A 21,216-nucleotide genomic window follows, 5' to 3' on the forward strand; every position below is an offset into this window, starting at 1 on the left:
TTCAGAGATAACATGAATATAATAGATAGCAAGCCAGTCTCAAAACCAAAAAGGCCTGGGTTCAAGTTTTGCCTCTGAAACATAGTAGCTGTGGGCCCTAGGCTACCCCCTTAACCTCTCTGTGCTCTAGGCAACTGTCTCAAGCTTTAAGTTTCAGAGAAGGTGCTAGCCTGTATTGGTACAAGAGTTTCTTCACTAGAAAAGTTCTCAAGCCCAAAGAAATCACAGCTCCAATCTCTATCTCTATCTCATAAAAATAGCTAGTCAAGCTGGCTGGAAAGGTCCTTTGAACAGCTGAAGATAGTTAACTATATTCTTGTTATTTAAAACACCCAGATAAATGATATAAAAAGCATTTAAGAAGTTCTTGTTGACTGAATACACACACACACACACACACACGTGCGCGTGCGCGCTTTAAGCTTCTTGGAAAAATAGTAGCTACATGTACACACAGAACTGTTTTGAAAAAAGCACTTTGTAAACCTTAAAGCAAGAGACAGCTGAGAGTTGGTAAAAGGTAAGAGTGCTGGATTTGCAATCAGAGGACATAGGTTCAGCTCCAAGCTCTGCCACTTCTACCTGTGTGACCTTGGGCAAATCACTTAACCTTCAGGGCCTTGGTTTCCTCACCTATAAAATAAGGAGGCTGGACCAGAGACAAGGAGGTTCCCACAGCTCGAATTCTATAATCCTACGACCTCAAATGTCCCTTTCTAGATCAAACATCCTGTGATTATACATAAATGTGAAATTTTGTTTTTATCATTAGTCATTTATACTCAACAAATCACCAATTTCTCACGATAATATGAAATCTTAAATTTCTATCTAGGAGAGAACACAGAGGTCATTTTTTCATGAGCATTAGTTGTTTCTTTTTTATGCTGCTTTCACCAATACTGATGTTTCAATAGGACAAAGAGCACAAAACCCATAATTCATAAAGGAAGGCCTAAATTTTCATAGCATCCTGTGATTTGGGGGTTTTAAAATACTAACAGCATGAACTTAAGTCTGGAAGAAGTAAACACAGAGAAACAAGGGCTGGACTGCACAGTAGTGCTCCAACGATCCATATTTTCCTCTTACTCATTCACTACTCCTCTTACTCAGCAAAAAACAAAAAAAAAAACAAAAAAACAGTACCTGTCAGGAAACAGATTAAGGCACTAACAACTGCCTCTACTTGAAAAAACATAATGTTTTAATATTTCATTGTGCCAGTATGAGTATATGAAGCCTTTTAAGTCAAATTACCTTTGGAAAAATCAGCACAAAAAATTAAGTTCAACTCATTTTACTCATGACAATTCTTGGCTGCTTACTACTACAGGCATATGTCATCTCAATTTATGGCAAACTAAATAATTTTTCCTTGGTCACAGTATAGCTCAAGTCAAACTGAACAGATAAAGCTATAATACAATATATTTGTGCAGCAATAAAACTCTAGTAATGTAAGTCAGATTTAGTAAAAAGTATTTCATTCTTTACACATATAAAATTACCCCAATGCAATAATAAGAAACTTAAAAATACTACCTTCCATAAGTACTGCAATCTTTCCCATAGTTCCTCTTTTCCTTTGAGGTTACTGTTAGACTTCAAATTTATGTAGTTAAAGTAAATCTTGGTTAACTCAGATACATCGATTTTGCCTTAATAAAAAAAAAAATTTTTGTTTCAGCTCAAAGACTATCTTCAGTGATCACAATATAAATATGTATTTTTTCATTTTAAATCCTTGAAACTGCATGATATAAACTGTTTTTCTTAAATAATAATTTAATTCTAGTAACTTCAATACCACACTACAAACAACATAGTAGAGAGTTAATCAGAATTAATTACTAAATTCATTTATAAGAAATAGTGCTGCTTCTTAAATATCAGGAGTAAAAGATTCAAAATTTGTTCTAAAGTATTTAGCATTATCTTACAGTGAAACATTTGTTTTAAAAAATACAACACTGCAATTTACCATGAGATGTAAATGGTAAGGCTTCAATCACCATAATGTCATCTGGGACTGCGTAACTTGGAAGATGTTTTTCAAGTTCTCCTAAAATACCATCCTTCACTAAACCATCTTTGGTCACCACAAAGAGAATTAATTTTTCCTGATGATATATAACCGCACAGGATTCTACTTGACAAATTCGTTCAGCAACCTATAGCAAAAGAGATTCTTTTGATTTACTGGGAAGATAATTTGAAATTTGAGCTCCTGAGGACACAAATTCCCTACATCTGAAGATAAACCAATGCATTTTAAGAATCTAAGTAGAAACTGCTTCAGTATTTCAAAATATCAGTGATGATGATAATGCAGGTAATCTCTCCAACAGTTTGGATCACAACCCCCTACATGCCTTAAAAGACAGTCTTCATGAGTTGTAATATCCAAAACAATTCATTACACTGCTAGCCAAATGTCTAATTGTAACAAGAACTCTTAAACAGCACTTTGCAATACATTTTTTTCCTCATAACCATGGGAAGTAGGTAGTGCAGTGTTATTGTCCCTGTTTTACAATGAGGAAACTGTAATAATCTCAGACAGGCTAGTCCTTGGATGAAAGACACACTTGGCCCATTCTTAAAACCTTGCCAGCATGGTAGGATGTGCTGGGCCTTGTAATTCGCTAACACAGAGCCTTGTTCCACATTAGATTGGGGCACCGGAGCAGTACTTCATGTAACTAAGTAGTTACTGTATTTAAGTTGCTTAGCATCAAAATGTCTCAAAAAGTGGAACTAGCACATTGAGCTCGTAACAAAAATTATTTGATTACTATAATAATATTCACATAGGCATCTAAAAGTAAAACTTTTTGGAGGTAATAATCCTCCATTCTGTCTGTGGTAGGTTTAAATAATACACAATATTTCTCAGATGTTAGAAACAGGGGACATAGTAAAAAAAAAAACCAGCATAATCGATTCAACATAACATAGGAAGATTAAAAAATTAACCTTAAGTTCTTGCTGACCTATAATAGTGGTAGTCTCTGTAAATGAAAAAGATAATCACCTGTATATATAACTGCATTTATAAGAGTTAAAAATCCTACCTGCTGTACACATTCAATGTTAATACGTTTGCCATGACGTTTAATTTGACTATCTTGCCGTCCCAAGAAAAACATTGCTTCACCTTTTACAGTAACAAAATCACCAGTTGCTCTCATTGTGCCAAAAGGTAGAGTTATTTCATCGTCAAGAAAACATACCCGCGTCTCACCACCTCCACAAAATAGAACCACAATATGAGTTGTAAAAATATTTTAAAATAATCTCATATCTTACATTAGCAAGGATAAATTTGGTAGAGTTGGTAAAGTTTTATATGTATATATACATACACACAGATAGACAGACACACACACACACACGCACACACACAAACGGCTAACATACTGAAGGTAATTTTGAAGCATTAGATAGATTAAAATGGAAGACCTACTCTAACCCAGAAAAATAAGAGTCCTCTCTGCTTTAAAAGTTTAAGGAAATGGAAAAAGCAAAATTTCACTGAAGTTAACTCTATGGTATTTCTGACCTTTAAAGCACTGATTTTAACAGAAGGGTCACAAACATTTTGACTATAAATTCATATATCATTGTCTAAAATTACAGCTTCTGAATTGCTTTTAGGCAAGCCCTCAAGAATTTCATAAGCAATTTAACACTTTTATCTGAAATAATCTCAGAAACCTCCTTTGTGTTTTATGCCTATGGAGATAAGACATTTTAGATTTATCCTTGCTGAAAAATTTTATAAACCACAGAAAAACATTGGAATTATATTTTGTTATTCAATGTTTCTTTAAAATAATTATTCCTAATTAACAGATAAACATAAAAGAACCTAAAAAAACTTGGCCTTCGCCTTCTTGAACTGTCAAACCGTTTGTGTCTCTGACTTCAACTGCTGTTCCAAGCAGTGGAAATCCCAATTGCACAGGGGACTCAACTCTGCAAAAACATAACCCAAAACCCCCCAAAAAGATTTAAAATGTTTTCTTTGAATAGAACATTTTTCAATCTATTTAAATAACATGGTTTCAAATAAAGAACTTTATGTATTATTCAAAGGCTACAAATTAGAGAAAGTCTAATTAGAGAAAATCAATCAACAAGTATTTAAGTGCTTACTATGTGCTGAGCACTGGGGATATAAACATAATGAATATAACAATTCCTACTCACTAGGAAGTTTAAATTCTAACATGGAAAACAACAAGGAGATATATACAGAATAAATATAAAGGTAACAAATACAAAGTAACTAAATAAATATATTTTGAGGAAAGCATTAACAGGTGACAGGAAAGGCTTTGTGTAGATGATATGTGAGGTCTGGTCCAGAAGGAAAGCATTCCAGTTATGGGGGACAGCCAGTGGAAAAGCACCAAGACAGGAAACATATTATGTGTGAAGAACAGAAAATACTCAATTGTAGAGCATGTGAAGGGGAGCAATGAGCAACAAGGTTGGAAAGAGGTTAGGACAAGTTTATGAAGGGCTTTAAAAGCTAAACAGAGAAGCTTATATTTGATTTTAGAGCTGGTGTTAACCTTTTTGTGTATCACAGACAATTTTTATGTCTGATAAAGCCTATAGACCCCTTCTCAGAATGTTTTATTAAAAAATGTATATTTAAAGGAAAAGCTAAATTTCATTTAGAAGCTAGTGAAAATAAAGATGTAATTTTTTTCCTCACATAAGTTCAAAGACACCCTTAAATCTATCCCTAAACCCATTAGGGGTCTGTAGACCTCAAAATAAAAACCATTGTTCTATAAGCAACAGGAAGCTGTAGGAGTTTATTAAGTAAAGGGGTAACATCAGAACTAACCTTAAGAAAAGTCACTTTGGCATCAGCAGGAGAATGAAGTGAAGTGGGGAAACTTGAGGGAGAAATATCAGTTAGAAGACCATTACAATAATCTAGGCAAGAGATGATGAAGACCTCAACTTAAGTGGTAACTGTTGAGTAATGAAGGGTGCAAGAGATAGATGAGTAGAAACGGGAAGATCTGGCAATGGAATAGATATGTGGGGTAAGAGAATGAGAAGACAAGGATATGCTAAGTTTACAAATCTAGAAGACTGGAAGAATGGTGGTACGTTTGACAAAAGTAAGTAAATTTTAAGAGAGAGGGTTTTGGGGGAAGAGATACTGAGTTCAGTTCTGGACATACTGAGTTTAAGGATGGGACATTCAGTTTGAAATGTTTGACAGACAATTGGTGATGCAGGAGTGAGGGGAGTTCAGGGGCTGGATATATAGATATCTGTAAGTCATTTGCATAGAGTTAATGACTAAATCCATGGGAGTTAATGAGGTCACTGAGAGGGAATGAATATAGAGAGAAGAGTTGGGGGTCTAGGACAAAGCTTTAAGTAACGGTAAGTTAGAGGGCAAGACCTGGCCAATGAACCAACAAAGCTGCACCTAAACAGGTAGCAGAACCAAAAGAGAAGAGTGTCACAAGAGTGTCCCAGGGAGAAAAGATTCTCCAGGACAAGGTGGTTAACATTTAATGCAACAGACAGACTGAGGATGAGGACTAAAAAAAGACCACCAGATTTTAAAATTAAGAGAACATCAGAAGTCTCAGTTGTGTGATGAGGTCAGAAGCCAGAATGCAAAGGACTGAGGAATGAGAAATGCAGGTAGTTTCAAGTATAGATGGATTTTGCTTGGAGCTTGTATGAAAAAAGGAGAAGTGTTAAAGAATAATCCTTTGTGGGGATCATACAGCCTAGATAAGGATTCGGGGTTTTTGTTTTTTTTAAGGATGGAAACGATGTTTAAAGACATTAAGGAAAAAGGTGAGAAGAAACAAGAAAGAAAGGAAAAAGGAGAAAGAAAAAGGGGGAAGGATGATTGAGGTTGTAATCTGCTGGAGAAAATGAAAGGGGTTGGAATGAAGGGCATATGAAAAAGTATTGGCATTGGCAAGGAAAAGAGTCATTCATTATCAAGACTGAGGGAAAAAGAGACTATAATGTCAAAACAGCTAGGTGGCACAGTGTATAGAGCACAGCAGCTGGAGTCAGGGAGACCAGAATTCAAATCCAATCTTGGACACTTACTAATTGTGTGACCCTGAGCAAGTCACTTAATCTTTATTTGCCTCAGTTTCCTTATCTATAAATTGAGAATAAAAGCACTTAGCACAGTGCCTATCACATTAGAAGCACTTTGTAAGCATTAGCTATTATTACTATAATCATTATTTTGAGATGAGGAAAAGAGCCAGCTAATGCTGAAGGACCTCAATTTTCTTACTAAAGTAACAGCAAAGGTCCTCAGGTGAGGAGGGGAAGGAGGTAGTATGGGAAGTTTAAAGAGATAAGAGGTTAAGAAAAGCTTTTATAGGGAATGAGATAGGAAATAAATTAGGAAAGAATGAAAGGATTGACTTGCTATTAGTTAGGACCCCATGAAAGTTGCATAATATAAATTCATAATGTACCCTATAAAGTGGGAAAGCTATCTTGCAATAGATAGAGAAGGCTAAGAAATCTATTAATATACAGATACCTCAAAAGTAGGTATTAAGATACACTAATAAGCTAATTAAAAGAAAAAAAGATTCTGGAATCCCAGCTCACTGTCCCAGGTGGAATCCATGTTTATCAAAATATCTTAAGTGTTATTACTGGGAAAATGCTACCTCCCCAATCCATGATCAAATCATAACCCTCACCCCAGAGTAGAGTTAAGATCCTCTTCTGGAATCCTGTAACATGTTGCCCAGGTGGATACCTCTGTGATACCATAGATATTAAATATCTTAGTTTTATTGCCTTCTTCCCTCCAGCTCCTGAGGACACTCAATGATGGGAATGCTTCGCCACCAAGGGCTAATAAACGAAGTGAAGTTGTTGCTGATAAAATAGATGACTTGATGAGCTGAGATCCAAATCTTCTAAGCAGTGTTGGTGTAGCCTGCACACATATTTATAACCTAACATATTAGCTTCCACATTAATTATAATCTTACAAACTTATTTTGTATATTTTAATCACATGCTAAAAACAATGTAGTGTTCAATACTTGAGGCTTGCAGGAAAATTGAAGCTAAATGTATCAAATATTAAACCAATGTTTGGGGAAAAATTAAGAGAAATGCATTAGCTTCTTTGTGCACTTAATGTCTACAAAAAATTCTATAAAACATTTAATCAATTTGTTTCTAAGGTATAAAGAGGGAGAGATTTAATGACCCCCCCCCCAAAATCACACTAAACTAAAAATGTTCATATATTCCCATCCTTTTTAACTAAAAAAATATAAAGGAAGAAATCATTCTGCACTAAATAATACAACATGATTCATGACACTTAAATGACATAGATATAATCCAAGATTAATACTTATGGAAATATTTCACAAACCACTGAAATTGATGGCATTAAAGCAACTATCTGTAGGGAATCCATCATTCATAGCTATGGGCCCTTCTGAGACGAGACTGTTTCTAAAGTATCATATTCAGTTAAGGATACCACATCTAGAAAGGATACTAATGATAATAAGAGTTAGAATTTATATTGCACTTAGAGGTTTGCAAAGTGCTTTACAAATATTCTCATTTTTTCCTCCCATAACCTGGACTGTACAGATAAAATCTGAATCTTGGTGCTGAAAGGGACCTGAGGCCATCTAATCCAAACTGTGCTTAAATAAGAATCCCCTCAACAAGTAGTCACCCAACTTCTACTTGAAGCCCTACATGGAAGGGCAACCCTCTCCTTCCTGAGACAACCCTTTCTCCTTTTAGATAGTTCTATTAGGAAGTTTTTCTTTACCTTTAAGTCTATATACACCACTCTACAATTTGTGCCCACTGCCTCTAGTTCAAAACAAGTCTATCGTCTCTTCCATGTGACAGCCTTCCCAATATGTGACAACTATCATGGCACAACTACCCCCTCCTTCCATATTTTATGTTATTTAGAGTAAACATTCTTAGTTTGGTCAACCAAGTTATTAACAGCCCTCGGGGAAGAATACAACAGGACTATCTCTCACCTCCTTTGTACTGGATGTGGTACTTCTCTCTGTATCACAAATTGATATTATTGATTCATATGAAGCTTGTAGTATATTAAAACCTCCAGATCTTTTTCAAACAAACTGCTGTTTAGACATGCCTCTAAGATCTTATACTTTAGAAGCTGATTTTCTGAACCCAGTCTTATTAGATTCAATCCAATATTCCAGCCTGTCAATATATTTTTGGATCCTGCCTGTTACCCAGTGTGTTAGCTACCCTAAGTACAACCAGAATTGTAAAGATCCTCAAGGTCGGAGGATCATAAGATAATTGATTAAAGAAACTGAGAATATTTAGTCTGGAGAAGAAAGAAGCAAGGGGGGCATTACTTTCAAGTAATCCAAGAGGTGTCATGCAGAAAAGGGAAAAAACTACTTCTTCTTTGTCCAAAAATATAGAACAAGGAATGAATAGAAAAAGCAGATTTACACTTGATATCAGAAAAAAATTCCTAACAATTATAGCTACTCAAAGCACAACAGTCTGGTGGCTTTATGAGGTAATAGAAACTCCTTCACTAGAGATCTTCAAGAAAAGACAAGATGACCATTTGTGGGATTTGTTATAAAGAGATTAGGTATTAGAGAAGTTTTTTGATTTAGGTCAGAGTAGATGGCTTCTGAAGGCCCTTGTAACTCCTGAGATTCTGTAAAATTCCACCAATATCTCTTATAGCAGTAAAATTCATGTCTCTCATGACAAAAATTATTTTAAAATAATTATTCCTTACCAGTTTTATTTTCATTAAAGAGAATTAAAAACTCAATACTTACCTTGTCTGGACATAGTGGTTTGCATTTTGTCTCCCTTCAACTCCATTAGACTGTGGGCTTCTCGACAGCAGGAGCAGGTTGTTTTTTTATTTTTTGCCTTTCTTTGAACCCTCAGTGCTTATCACATTGCCTGGTACACAGCAGGCACTTAAAACATACTAACTGGCTAACTGAAATGGCAAACACAGACTTTATCACTAGGCTCATATTCAACGCCTCTCCAACTTGGCAGGATGAGGCAGAGCTTGAATTCCATCAGCCTAGCTTCTGAGAACCCACATAACTTCTGTGCCAACAAACATTAGAGTATAACTTTAATGGCTTTAAATATTATGTAGAGTAAAAAATATTCATTAAGATATTCAATTCAACAAACACCTTCTATATGCAATGTACTGTTAGATACTGGGGATATAAGAACAAAATAGTTCCTTTCAGTAAAGCATGCATTTAGGGATAGGAATATAAAGCGGAATACAACATGTATACAGGTAAATACAAGATAATTGAAGGAAAGTGTGCACTAACAATTGGGAAATGAGAAAAGGCTTTGCATGAAGAGGTGGCACATTAACCGAGGCTTAAAAGCTAGGGAATTTTAAGAGGTAGAGATGAGGAAGTAGTGTATACAAGTTATCCAAGCTGAGAAAAAACAGGAAATGGAATGTCAAGTTTGGGCAACATCTTAGGAGGGAATGTGCATGTAATGAAATGTCTGGAAAAGAAAGCTGGATTGTAGAGGGATCTAAATACAATCTAAATTTGTATTTTATCTAAAAGCAACATGGAGTCACTGAAGTTTCTTGAAAAGAGGAAAGGCAAGATAGCTAGCATTTAAATCACTGGCAAGAGAGGTGATGTCTTAGGAACATTAATCTGGCAACTGTATGGAGGACTGATTGAAAAAGAGAGGCTAAAAAAATAGAAAAAAAAAAAGAAAAAGAGAGGCTAGAAGAACAGAGACAATTATAAGACTATTACAATAGGCAAGACAAGAGATAAAGAGAGGCAGATCCAAAGTAGTGGCTGGTGAGAATGATGCAGATAGATACAAGATGTTGTAGAGATAGAACCAATAAGACTTGAAATCTGATTGGATGTGGTCGGTAAAGGAGAGAAAGTGAAAAATCAAGGATGATTTTAAAAGTTATGAACCTAGATGACTAGAACAATATTGCATTACTTAAGAGAAATAGGAAATCTGTAAAACTGGTGGGTTTGGGAGGAAATTAATGGTATTTTGGGCATGAGTTTGAAACACTGAAAGGACATACAGGTGGAGATATTTAGCAGGTGGTTAGTGTTATAAAAATGTAGTTCAAGAGAGATTTTAAGGGTAAATAAAAAGACTCAGGAGTCACTGGCATAGAGATAGAAGAAAATTTGAGAGGATTACCTTCAGGAGTAACAGACAAGTGTGATTGGTCTGGATCATGATTCTTCCATTTTAAAAATATCAGAAACCCTGAAATATCCTATCTGGCCTCAACAATATACATATATTGTAAAAAAAAAAAAAAACCTCTACCTGGAGAACTGTCACATGGTGATGGTGAAATAGAACAGTAGCTAATTTCGATGGCAGCATTTTAATGGCATTAGGAACTATAAGCAGAGATGCTCCATTTGTCAAAGCAAGAAATATTTCCACAACAGATGGATCAAATGTCAAAGGGGAAGCCATGAAAAGAATATCTTCTTGTGTGATCTCAAAAAGTGTCCTAAAAAAAATACCACATAATTAGGAGAAATAATAAACATTTACTAAAAGGTATCACAACAAAGCTGTAAAATTTCAGCTAACTTAGATTTATGAATAAGATCACTTTCCTTTAAATTAGCCAAATGGAACTGTTAATTCTAAAAACCCATTCTTTCAGGCTTACACAATTAAAATGTATGTAAGGTGGCATGGATTTGTTTCGTTACAGGCAGCCAGGTCAGGATCCTGGCCATAAACACTCAATCTGCACTTGTGCTATGCTGATAAGTTTAGCCTGTAAACACCCCCACTGCACTCACTCTGTGCTGACACATCATTATATAACCACAGTTAATGTAAACTTATGAGCTTATTGTTGCCATGATGCCTTTTTTGTGTGCTTCTCTATAAATCAAATAAGCACTGGTCAGTGCTATTTACAGAAGGTTGGGGATGCTGTAGGGACAGACTTGACCTGGTAACATCAAGCATCGCACCTCTCAGCCTCCCCAATCTGTGGTCTCCACTGTTGCCCTTCATAGTTTACCCACATCCGGAGTGAACCTGCAAGGAGCTGAGGAGCTTCTGTCTAGCAAATGTGTAACAGAAAGTTCCCACTTTTTACTATTCCACAATCATCCTCTGTTCATCCAATGCTACCTAGTAATGATCTAAATTTCAATTCTTAGCACCTTTATTGGTCCTGACATTGTTTTAAGAGATAAAAACAGTTTAGCACCCTCAAAATACTTCCTTATGTAAGCCTGACTTAAGATGTGATTTCTAGGAATGCAGGAATACAGTGGGTTTAAAGAATAGTTTGTTCATCCAAATTAACCCTAAATAGAGAATATCTGCCTATTGTTGTTGTACAGTCATGCCCAACTCTTTAAGACACCATTTGGGGTTTTCTAGGTAAAGATACTGGAGTAGTTTACCATTTCCTTCTCCAAACCATTTTTACTGATGAGGATACTGAAGCAAACAGGATGAAGTGACTTGCCCAGGGTCATACCGTCTATAAGTGTTAGAGGTCAGATTTGAACTTAGGAAAATGCTGTAACTGGCATAAAAGGATTACCCTGATCAGAAAACACTTGCTACAAGAGCAATTAGCACAAAAAAACACAAACCTGATTTCCTCTCACCTGCAGTCTCAACAGCAAGACAAAACATATGTAAAAGCTATTATGCTTCCCTAATTTCCTTCCAAAGTTCCATTATTATCACTGTAGTGATGACTACCCTGAACTTCATTTTCCTCATCTGTAAAATGAGGGGATATACCAGATGTGCTCAAAAATTTTTTCCAGGTCTCAAAATTTGTGATTCTAATAAATCTACTCTCCCCGTTTATACCAGATTACCTGACAAAGTCAGAACAAGAAAAATGTTATGACTAATATTTTCTTTTCTAAATTAAAGTGAAAGACTAATTAAGAGTAAGAATTAACTTAGTATAAGATAATAGGGTTTTCCTCTGCCATCATTCCATATTTATACAGCTCTTTGACATTGTCAAAGTACTTTCCTTACAATGACTGTAATATAAATGTTTTTATTCTCCTTTTATGAGGAAATAGACTCAGAAAGGTTAAGTGGTTTGCCCAGAATAACATAGTGAATGTCCATATACTCCAAGTAGAAGACAAAACAATGGGACAAAAATAACCCCTTTATGTAGGTCTATCAATCCAGCAACCTGTTGTTTTTGTTTTTTAAATTTCAAGAACTCATTTTTCCCTAAGGTATAGTTCAAAAGAAAGAAATTTTTGAAAACTCACCGAAGATGCTGAATATTTGGTACTATGCATGTATGAGGAACTCGGACAATCTTAGGAATTCCTGTAGTTCCTGAGGTGTGTAGAACGTAAGCTAAGCAATGCTGAAATCTGACATCCAGGCACTTTTTTGCTTTTTCTTCACTGCTGTTCAAAGAACTGATGCAATTATTCATTTTTTCCTTTCCATATTTCTCTTTTTTATCAGGTACAATCAAGTTCACATCAATATTATTCCAACGAAGTTCAAAAAGTGTTAAACCAGTATGGTTTACTGTTATGATATCATTATTTAACCAAGTTTCATGGGAAGATTTGAATTTCTGCATTAGATGGCAAAAAAAAGTATTACAAATTAAAAAACAAAGTAAGTTCCATCTCTAACACTGTATGGTTTCAGAAATACCATTATAAGTATTATATATTATGTTACAAATATAGGTATTCTATAAAACACCATGCAATGCAAAGTAACTCTTTGTTACTAAATATGTAAATACCACCAAAGGATTTCAAACATGCTAGATGAATGAGACAAACATAGTATAGTAGAAAAATCGCTGGTTTAGGAGACAGGATTCTAGTTCAAATGCTGTCACTCACTAAAAGACTTTATGACTTTGGCCTTAATAGCTTTCTCTATAAAATCACAGGATCATAAATCTAGATATAAAAAGGACTTTGGGTCATTTGGTCCAACCTATCTTAAAGATGAGGAAACTGAAGACAAGTGAAGTTAAGCAACTTGCCCAAGGTCACACAAGTAGTGACAGAATCCAGAAATTAATATAGGTCAATACTACTATATCAAAATAAACACTATGACCTCTAACTTCCCATGTTTCTTATATGATCCTAGGAATATAGAAACATAATAAAAGTTTGTCATAACATAGATAAGGTGATTTCAAAGCAACTATAAAAATATCCAAAACCAATCATAAAGGCTATCCGTGAAATGCAAGCAACCCATAAAATATCTGTGTCACCTTTTCTTTTATCTCCTCTGCTATGTGTATCAATTTGGTTTTTTTTAAATTTGCATCTTTTTAAAAAAATGATGAGTTCAAAGAAGAAAGAGCAAATCTAATCAATATTAGAAATCAAAAAGAGAAGGGCAATAGAGGAACTGGAAAAAGAGCAGATTCCCAAGGAATGGCTTAGTATATGGTGGCACCTTTGTAACTAGAATAATATCTAATGTTTCCATTTTTTCATTTTGTTACATAACCTAAGAAATTTTTTGCAAGTTGATAATCTGGTTGATCTCATCACTCAAGTCAAACTGCTTTCAATAGTTACCAATGAGCTCTTAAATGCCAAATCAAAATCTTTTTTTCTGTCCTCTTCCTTCTACACTTCTTGGAAGCATCTGATAAAGTAGATTACCCCTCTAAGATTCATAATTGTTTTCCCTTAGTTCTCCAAACATCTCCTTTACTGATTCACCATTCTTATCACACCTTCTAGGTGTGGTATACCCCCAAGCTATTCATTGGCCTCTCTTCTATTCTTTTTATACTTTCTCCCTTGGTGATCTCAGCAACTTCCAAGCCAAGTCTATACACCTTGGTCCAGGATCTCTCCCAAGTCCTCTAATCACATACCTCCAACTGCCTAATGAATATTTCTAGGGCAGCTAGATGGAATGGTGGAGACTTCTGGACTTATTAGGTGTGACCACTCTGTAAAATAGGAAGAGCACCAACAGGGTTGTTGTGAGAATTAAATGAGCTAATAAATGTAAAGTGCATTACAAATTTTAAAGCACTATAAACGTTAGCTATGATAACTATTATTTCAAACTTAACATGTCAAAATTAAATGGAATTATCTTTCCCCAAAGCCATCTCTCTTTCAAACTTCCCTATTTCTACCAAGGCTACCACCTCAACAAGCCTTAACTCAACTCTTCCTCACCCACACAATCAGTTGCTAAGTCTCATCATTTCCGTCTTCCAAATATCTCTCCTATCTCCTCTTTACTCACATATCTACCATGCTAGTTCAGCTCATCACTTCTCATCTGGACTTTTGTAATAGCCTCATAAATGGTCTCCCTGCCTCAAGTCTCTCCCCTCTCCAATCCACCCTCCAGTTACCAAGGTGATTTTCCATAAGTAAATATCTAACCATGTCACTCCCCTACTCATTAAATATCAACACTAAACATCAATGGCTCCACTTTGTCTTTAGGATCAGATATGAATTCCTCTGTTTAGTTTTTAAAGTCCTTCACAGTCTGACCCCAACCTTTTCAACCTCGTTTATATATTGTCCCATTTCCTGAATAAACTGGCCTTCCTGCTATTCCTCAGCCACAATATTTCCATCTTTGTGCCTTTGCACTAGCTGCCTGTCCCCCATAACTAGAAAGCATTCCCACCTCTCCTCTGCCTCTTAGGCTCCCCTGTCTCCCTCAACACTCTACTTAAATGAAACCTTCATAACACTCCTCCATCAATTAGTGCCTTCCTCATAAAAAAATTCTTTGTATTTTGTATATACTTATTTACCTACTTGTTGACTCCCCAAGGAACATAAGCTCCTTAAGGACAGGAATGATTTCATTTTTGTCATTGTAACACCCAGCACAGTGGGTATTTAATACCTATTCATAAGAAGCATTCTCTTTTGCTCCTTGAGGGCAGGGACTGTTACACTCTTGTATTTTTATCTCTAGTACCTAGCACAACTAACACTTGTTAGGTACTTAATAGGAGACTGTCAAAAAAAAAAACAACACCTTTGCTTATTCTGCCCCCTAAAAAAATTTTTTTTAAGGCTAGCACCAATCTTAGGGGAAAAAAATTTTCCTCTTACTCTCCATATTTCAACCTGCTTATAGGCCTCAGAAATCAGGTTAACATCGTAAAATTGTAGAATGTTAGCATGTGAAAGGGACTTTAGAATATACGTGGAATAGTTTTATTTTATAGTTGAGGAAGCTGAGGTCTAAAAAAGTAAAGCAATTAGTTCTTCACTGTGCACATTAAATAAGTACTTTTAGACTAACTCAGAAAATGATAATATATGGGAAAATTCATTCCAAGTTCTCAAAAACCAACTTACAATTTCACTTTTGGAACAGAATCCACTCATAAACTAGGAAATACCTAGATTTCAGTATTCCATATCTGCCTTCAACTTGCTTTATTTCCCACTACCCTTCAACTGTGCTCTCTAATCTACTCATATCAGTCTCTTATTTATCCTTGTTTTTAAAAGATTTTCTAAATAAATCACTACCTTACTCTCTCCCTCTTCCTTGAATAAGACTTATAATACCTTCAGATGTTCAATGCTTTTTTCACTGCTATATGCTGGTAAGAATGCAATTAAAAGAAGCTAGAATATAAGACTGGGTTTTTTGTTTTGTTTTTTCAAAAAAGACAGCTGTCAAATGCTTTGCTAAAATCCAGGAATACTATGCCTATGCCATTCTCTTGACTGACCAGCCCAGTAACCCTGCCAAATATGGAAATAAGATTAAGCTGATGTGATTTTCCTGGATAAAGCCATATTTTCATAAAGTCACAATATTTCCATCTTTGTGCCTTTGCACTAGCTGCCTATCCCCCATAACTAGTATGCATTCCCACCTCACCCACACAATCAGTTGCTAAGTCTTGTCATTTCTGTCTGTCAATATCTCTTGTATCTCCTTCTCTCTACTCACTAACTATGCCTGCTCTTTCTAATGCATCCCTTTAAATAATATATAATTCATTCTAGAATTTTACCAGGAATCAGAATCAAGTTCACCAACCTATTGTCTAATAACTATTTTTTTTGAAGTTAGGACAAGATTCCCCAATTTCAAATACCAAAATGAGTATTACTTTCTTTTTTTTAAGCAATCGAGGTTAAGTAACTTGCTCAAGGTTACATGGCCAGTTATTTTTGGGTGTGGTGCTAAGTATCTGAGCCCAGATTTGATCCCAACACTGGAGCCAGTGCTCTTACTCACTGAGCCACCTGGCCACCCGAGTATTACTTTTTAATAGTGAACTAGTTTAATTTCCAAAAAAGGAAAAGATGTAACATTTTAAGTGTTACACAGTTTTTTTTCAGTAAATGTAACATTTGAGGGAAATAAAGTAATTTATATTATATAGTACCCAATACATCAGAAAACTAGAACACAGTAGTATTCAATACTGTTACATCGGTATACATAATATTATATTAATAAATTTAGGTGCCTGCTGAAAAAATTTAAATGCAAGACAGATGTAAGTACTTACATCCACTTGGTTTTTTTCAACGAGGATATACTTGAGGTTACATTTTTTCATAAAATAGGCTGATAATTCTGGTGGCATATCTGGATCAACAGGAGAATATGCAGCAGGGACTTGCAGAATACTGAGAAAAGTACAGAGGTAAAAAAAAATCACTTAAGATGATATAGTTAACTTTTAACACCTGGGATGAGGTTAATATTACTTTAAGAGCATTCTAATTTTTAGAATAAAGCTGCCAATAATTTCTCACTGCTTTAGTTATGTATTAAAAGGCTTTTTTATTTTTGGTTGTTGTTTCTAAAACATCTAACGAATCCGAAAAGCACTTTTTTTTTTGAGGAGAGCACAATACAGTAGTTGATATATTTTTTTAGTTTCATAAAGCAAGCCTATTAATCGGGTATAAACAATGATACTGTGGCCAGAGCTGAGTTCCAGAGAGGGAAAAGAATGCTACCAAGCATGATAACTAGAAACTAAATAAATGTGCAATTTTTAGTATTTCGAACTTAATTCTGACAACTTCATGATAAAAATCAGTGTTTCCAATATAAGGACTAAAAAAAAAGTTCATTTTTTTTCTATGAACACAATCTATAAAAGAGATGCTATGGAATAAATTTCTTTATCTAGTTATCTAGGATAGTAAAATATATTGGCAAAAGTTCTTGTAGGAGCGGCCAGGTAGCACAGCGAGTGTCGGGATGACCTAGGGGTTCGAATCCCGGCTCAGACACTTAGCATCCACCCAGAAACACCTGGTTGTGTAACCTTGAGCAAGTTAACACCAATTGCTTAAAAAAAAAAAGTTCTTGTGAAACTACCACTATCAGAATCTTCACACTACGAAATATTCAGTCTATCAAAAATACGTTAAATTTAAAAAAATTTATACTGGTTTATATGTGACAGTGTCTGTATTAAGAACAAAGCTCAAGTAAGTCATTTTAAGCAAATATTTTTAGTTCAGTATGTATATATAATGACTACCTTGCTGGTAGTCAACATTTGTGATTAATGGCAAATCTGAACAGGTTAATTCAAGCTATAATACTATTCTGTAATCTGTTACTAGTGTCAGAAACATCAGTGGGCAGCTCAGTGTTCAGGTCCTAGCACAATGTTTGGATTCAGGTAATAGTATTAATATGTTAAACTGGTTAGTTTAATGCAGTCTAAATTAGCTCCCTCTAATGGCTTTAACACTACAATAATTCTTCATTTTTCTTTCAGACTACAACCCAATACTTTTCATTAAAATTTTAAGGACAGACAAGGATTTATAATTCTATTAAGTACTTGACACATTTTTCCAACAGTAACATTTTTGTAACAATATGACAAGCAGCCTATAATAGAGTTTGGAAAATTGGTCAAATTTAGAAAGGCCAGAATTTAAGTTTAGTCTCTGAAAGACAAAGGCTAACTACTCAAGTACACTCCCCCACACAAATAAGATTATATACTGCGGAACAGTTTCACATCAGAACTGGTTGAGAGATTTCCTTATCCAACATTCCCTATACCAATGAAATTAGCTAACAAAAAAATAAAAAACATTCTTATGTGGGTGAAATAAAAACATCTAAATATTTTTCTGTCAAACTACACCCTCAGCTTTTAGTAAATAAGTTCAAAATAAATACCTATTTAAATGACTGAATAGAATATTTTATTAGAGAACACAATCTCTTTTCTAAAACAGAAGAAGGTAATAATAAACAGAACAGTAAATTCCACTTTATTCTATCTAGTAAAGAACTTTAAATTAACAAACATTATTAAATGTAACAACTCCAAGTGATATTACCCCAAAATCCACGATGGTAAATCTATTCCTGGATAGCAGTAAAGACCAATTTCATGAATCCCTTCAAAACTACAGTGTAGCTGGAGAAAGGTAGATAATTCTGAGGCAAAATTAACCACAGATTTGTAGGTATAATAAACTGGACGTTGATTATCACATCCATCAAAACATACAGCTATTCGGTCAGAATAAAGAGCAGCAGCTTGAAGCACCATTTCCTGCAGAGTCATTTTCACAGAATTTGATTTCTTGAATAGTGAAGAAAAGAAAAAGATTGAGGATGATATTATATAAATTATACTTAAGAAACTAACTTCTCTACTTGGGTTAAACATTTTTTTTTCAGCTCTTCATCCTTTAGTAAGTATTGTTTCATAATGTGGGGTGAATTATAGCTAAAAATTGTATATAACAACAGACTGACAGGAAATAATGATGACTGACGATTATTTTTCTGGTATCTCTTTTTAAAAGTATTTTCTCTCTGTAGTTTTACCTTACTTTGGCAAAGCCAACCTGAACTTTGCTTTTTTGTCAAGATTCTTTCAGTGTATTGATGCTGTGATTGATTACTAGAATGAAAATTTTTATTGGTGAGAAAATATGTCAAAGTAATTATTAGCTTTTAATATTCTAAGCATATAATTGAAAGATCAAACTAATTCATTATGTTTTCAAGGTAGTTTTACTATTATTAGTTGATAGAAAGTATGTTGTTCTATTTCCTTTATTCTCAACTCTAGCAGAGAATTATGGGTAAAGGGTAGAAAGGAGGTGGCAGATCAAGCACATTGATTTTGATCGCCTATTGCTCTTAATAGCTCGAAAGTAGAACTAGACCACGTTTTTTATGTTTACTACATAATTTTTATGCTTCCTCTTATTTCTTCCTTTTTATGCCTCGGACCTCAAATCTATGGTAAAAGCATAAAGTAGTTCAGTTCACAAGAACCCTGAGGTTCTGAGTCAAAGTTCAGTTTAATAGGGAAACGCGGCGTCAGGAGTAACAGAGAGATGTTGGGGTTGGAACCAGACCACTTGAGGTTTCAAAGATTTAAAACTGGCCACCTCTTTTACACCACTGCGGCCTGGTAGAGTCAACTTTGCTCCCTTCTATACAAACGTCACGGAAAAATTTAAAACGAGCCGGTTTTTTAGAATTACTTTCATTTACTATTAAACTTTTCTCCTTCCCCCACCACCCTCCACCTCCGACCGTCCCATTCCGAATACCGTATTTAAATTTCCTTCAAGTAACTGTACTGAGGAAATCTGTAAATTTTAATAAAACAGCCGTGAAACGAGCTGGGCAGGATCGCCGGGCCGCAGCACTGGGCCTCCACCACGGGCCCTGCTTCAGCCTCCCCACCTGCCCTCAGCCGGCCCGCCCTGCAGTCAGACCCCGCAACCCGCAGCGCGCGGAAGCCGGACTCCGTAATCTCAAGACCGGCTGCGTCCAGGTCCCCAGCAGGGACTCCCCCTACCCTCCGCCCCACAGTGCCAAGTGCCAACTGCTGCCAGGAAGCCTGGGAGAGAGGCGACCCATGCCCGCCACCAGACGCCGGGAAAAAGCGCAACCACTTCTCCGCCCCACCCCGTGACGTCCCTCGCGCCGACAGACGTCGGACCCCGTGACATCTCTCGCGACGACGCGCGGCATTGGACGCGTCGCACCTTCTACGTAGGAGATGCGCATGTGCATGCGCCTGCCCAGACTGGAAGCGAAAGTTGGTTTGGGGAAGGAGTTGAACGGTGAGGGCAAACGTAAAGCGCAGTCTGTCAGTATGTATTAAGCGCATATCATGCCAGACGCCATGCTAATCACTGAAAACACAAAGAAAGGTAAAAGACCCCGCTCTCTGGGATGGCGTGGTCAAAGGGCAAGGACACCATGCAGACTACGTTCGCCCTATACACATCCCAGGAGAAACCGGAGACCATATTTAGAATGGTCCTAGAGTTAAGGGGGGGGCCGGGGGGGGGGGTCGAGACTTTGTCTGACACGTGGGGTTTTCGGTGAGGAAGGTATGGCGACTGCTGGTGAAAATGTGCTTTGGGGAGATGGAAGGACAGCTTGGAAGGCTAGAAGCGATAAGAAGACCGGAAAGGTGGGGTGGAGGTAGGACTGCAGGTAACGAAGCCACTAGAGGCAGCTAGTTGGCTTAGCGGAACCACTGGGCCTGGTCAGAGCTGGAAGGAAGCCCAGGACGTCATTAGTTTACAGCCCCTCCATTTTACCGATGAGAAAACAGACCTTACACCCATAAGAATTGGGTTTTGAACCCAATTGTTGCCAAGATGCCCGCTACTTCCTTTACACCTCCCTGGTATCTTAGCTTTGCAAGCCCTCATTTACTGAATTTCTCACGAGAAACGATTGACCATTACATAAAACAGCTGAGCCTGTAAACAACACCATGGGAAAAGGCACCTAAATCCAAGTTTATCTTGGATCCAATTCTGTTGAGTAACTTATGTGTTGAGGTTTGGGGTCTTTAGGGGCGCTCGTCTGGCCGAATTAATTCGACTCAAGTTTTCTCTCAGCCAAAGTAAAATAAAAGTTTACAAAAGCTCCACCATAGACTCTTAAGAAGCTTAAGTATTTGTGATGCTTGTGTTGACAAGCAGGCCACATCGAATCTCCTCTAAATTGAATCTGAGCCCCTTCATGGAGGCAAGATAGATCTTACATACAGACTGACTGCGGATTTAGGGGTGATCTAGAGGGGTTTGGGAAGGGTCTTGAGGACAAGTCTAAGGAGGATCTTGACCAGGATTGAGGTCAGACTCTAGGAATGAGATTAAGGGTAGGAAATAGCTGAAG

At 36.2% G+C, this 21,216-nt stretch overlaps 1 protein-coding gene across 5 annotated transcripts in view; it reads right to left on the reverse strand.

The window, feature by feature from the left end:
• Window positions 1-20,019, reverse strand: part of AASDH (aminoadipate-semialdehyde dehydrogenase) — a 31,217-nt gene extending 11,198 nt beyond the window's left edge. Inside the window, exons 1-10 of one of the 5 annotated variants that reach the window (XM_069105280.1) lie at window positions 19,877-20,019; window positions 18,393-18,640; window positions 16,583-16,703; window positions 12,339-12,658; window positions 10,381-10,573; window positions 6,726-6,967; window positions 3,875-3,981; window positions 3,078-3,250; window positions 1,985-2,174; window positions 1,546-1,661 (exon numbers count right to left, since the gene is read on the reverse strand). In XM_069105280.1, the coding sequence (XP_068961381.1) occupies window positions 1,546-1,661; window positions 1,985-2,174; window positions 3,078-3,250; window positions 3,875-3,981; window positions 6,726-6,967; window positions 10,381-10,573; window positions 12,339-12,658; window positions 16,583-16,703; window positions 18,393-18,622 (1,692 nt within the window). In that variant the 5' untranslated portion in view covers window positions 18,623-18,640; window positions 19,877-20,019. Of the gene's footprint in view, window positions 1-1,545; window positions 1,662-1,984; window positions 2,175-3,077; window positions 3,251-3,874; window positions 3,982-6,725; window positions 6,968-10,374; window positions 10,574-12,338; window positions 12,659-16,582; window positions 16,704-18,392; window positions 18,641-19,625 lie in introns of all 5 variants that reach the window. The other 4 variants (XM_069105279.1, XM_069105277.1, XM_069105278.1 and 1 more) reach the window with 4 other exon arrangements.
• Between the last annotated feature and the right edge of the window lie 1,197 nt (window positions 20,020-21,216).

Source organism: Petaurus breviceps, unplaced genomic scaffold (assembly GCF_028583685.1).
Source record: "Petaurus breviceps papuanus isolate PSGF00001 unplaced genomic scaffold, PetGlider_PUasm1.0 76, whole genome shotgun sequence".
NCBI lineage: Eukaryota > Metazoa > Chordata > Mammalia > Diprotodontia > Petauridae > Petaurus > Petaurus breviceps.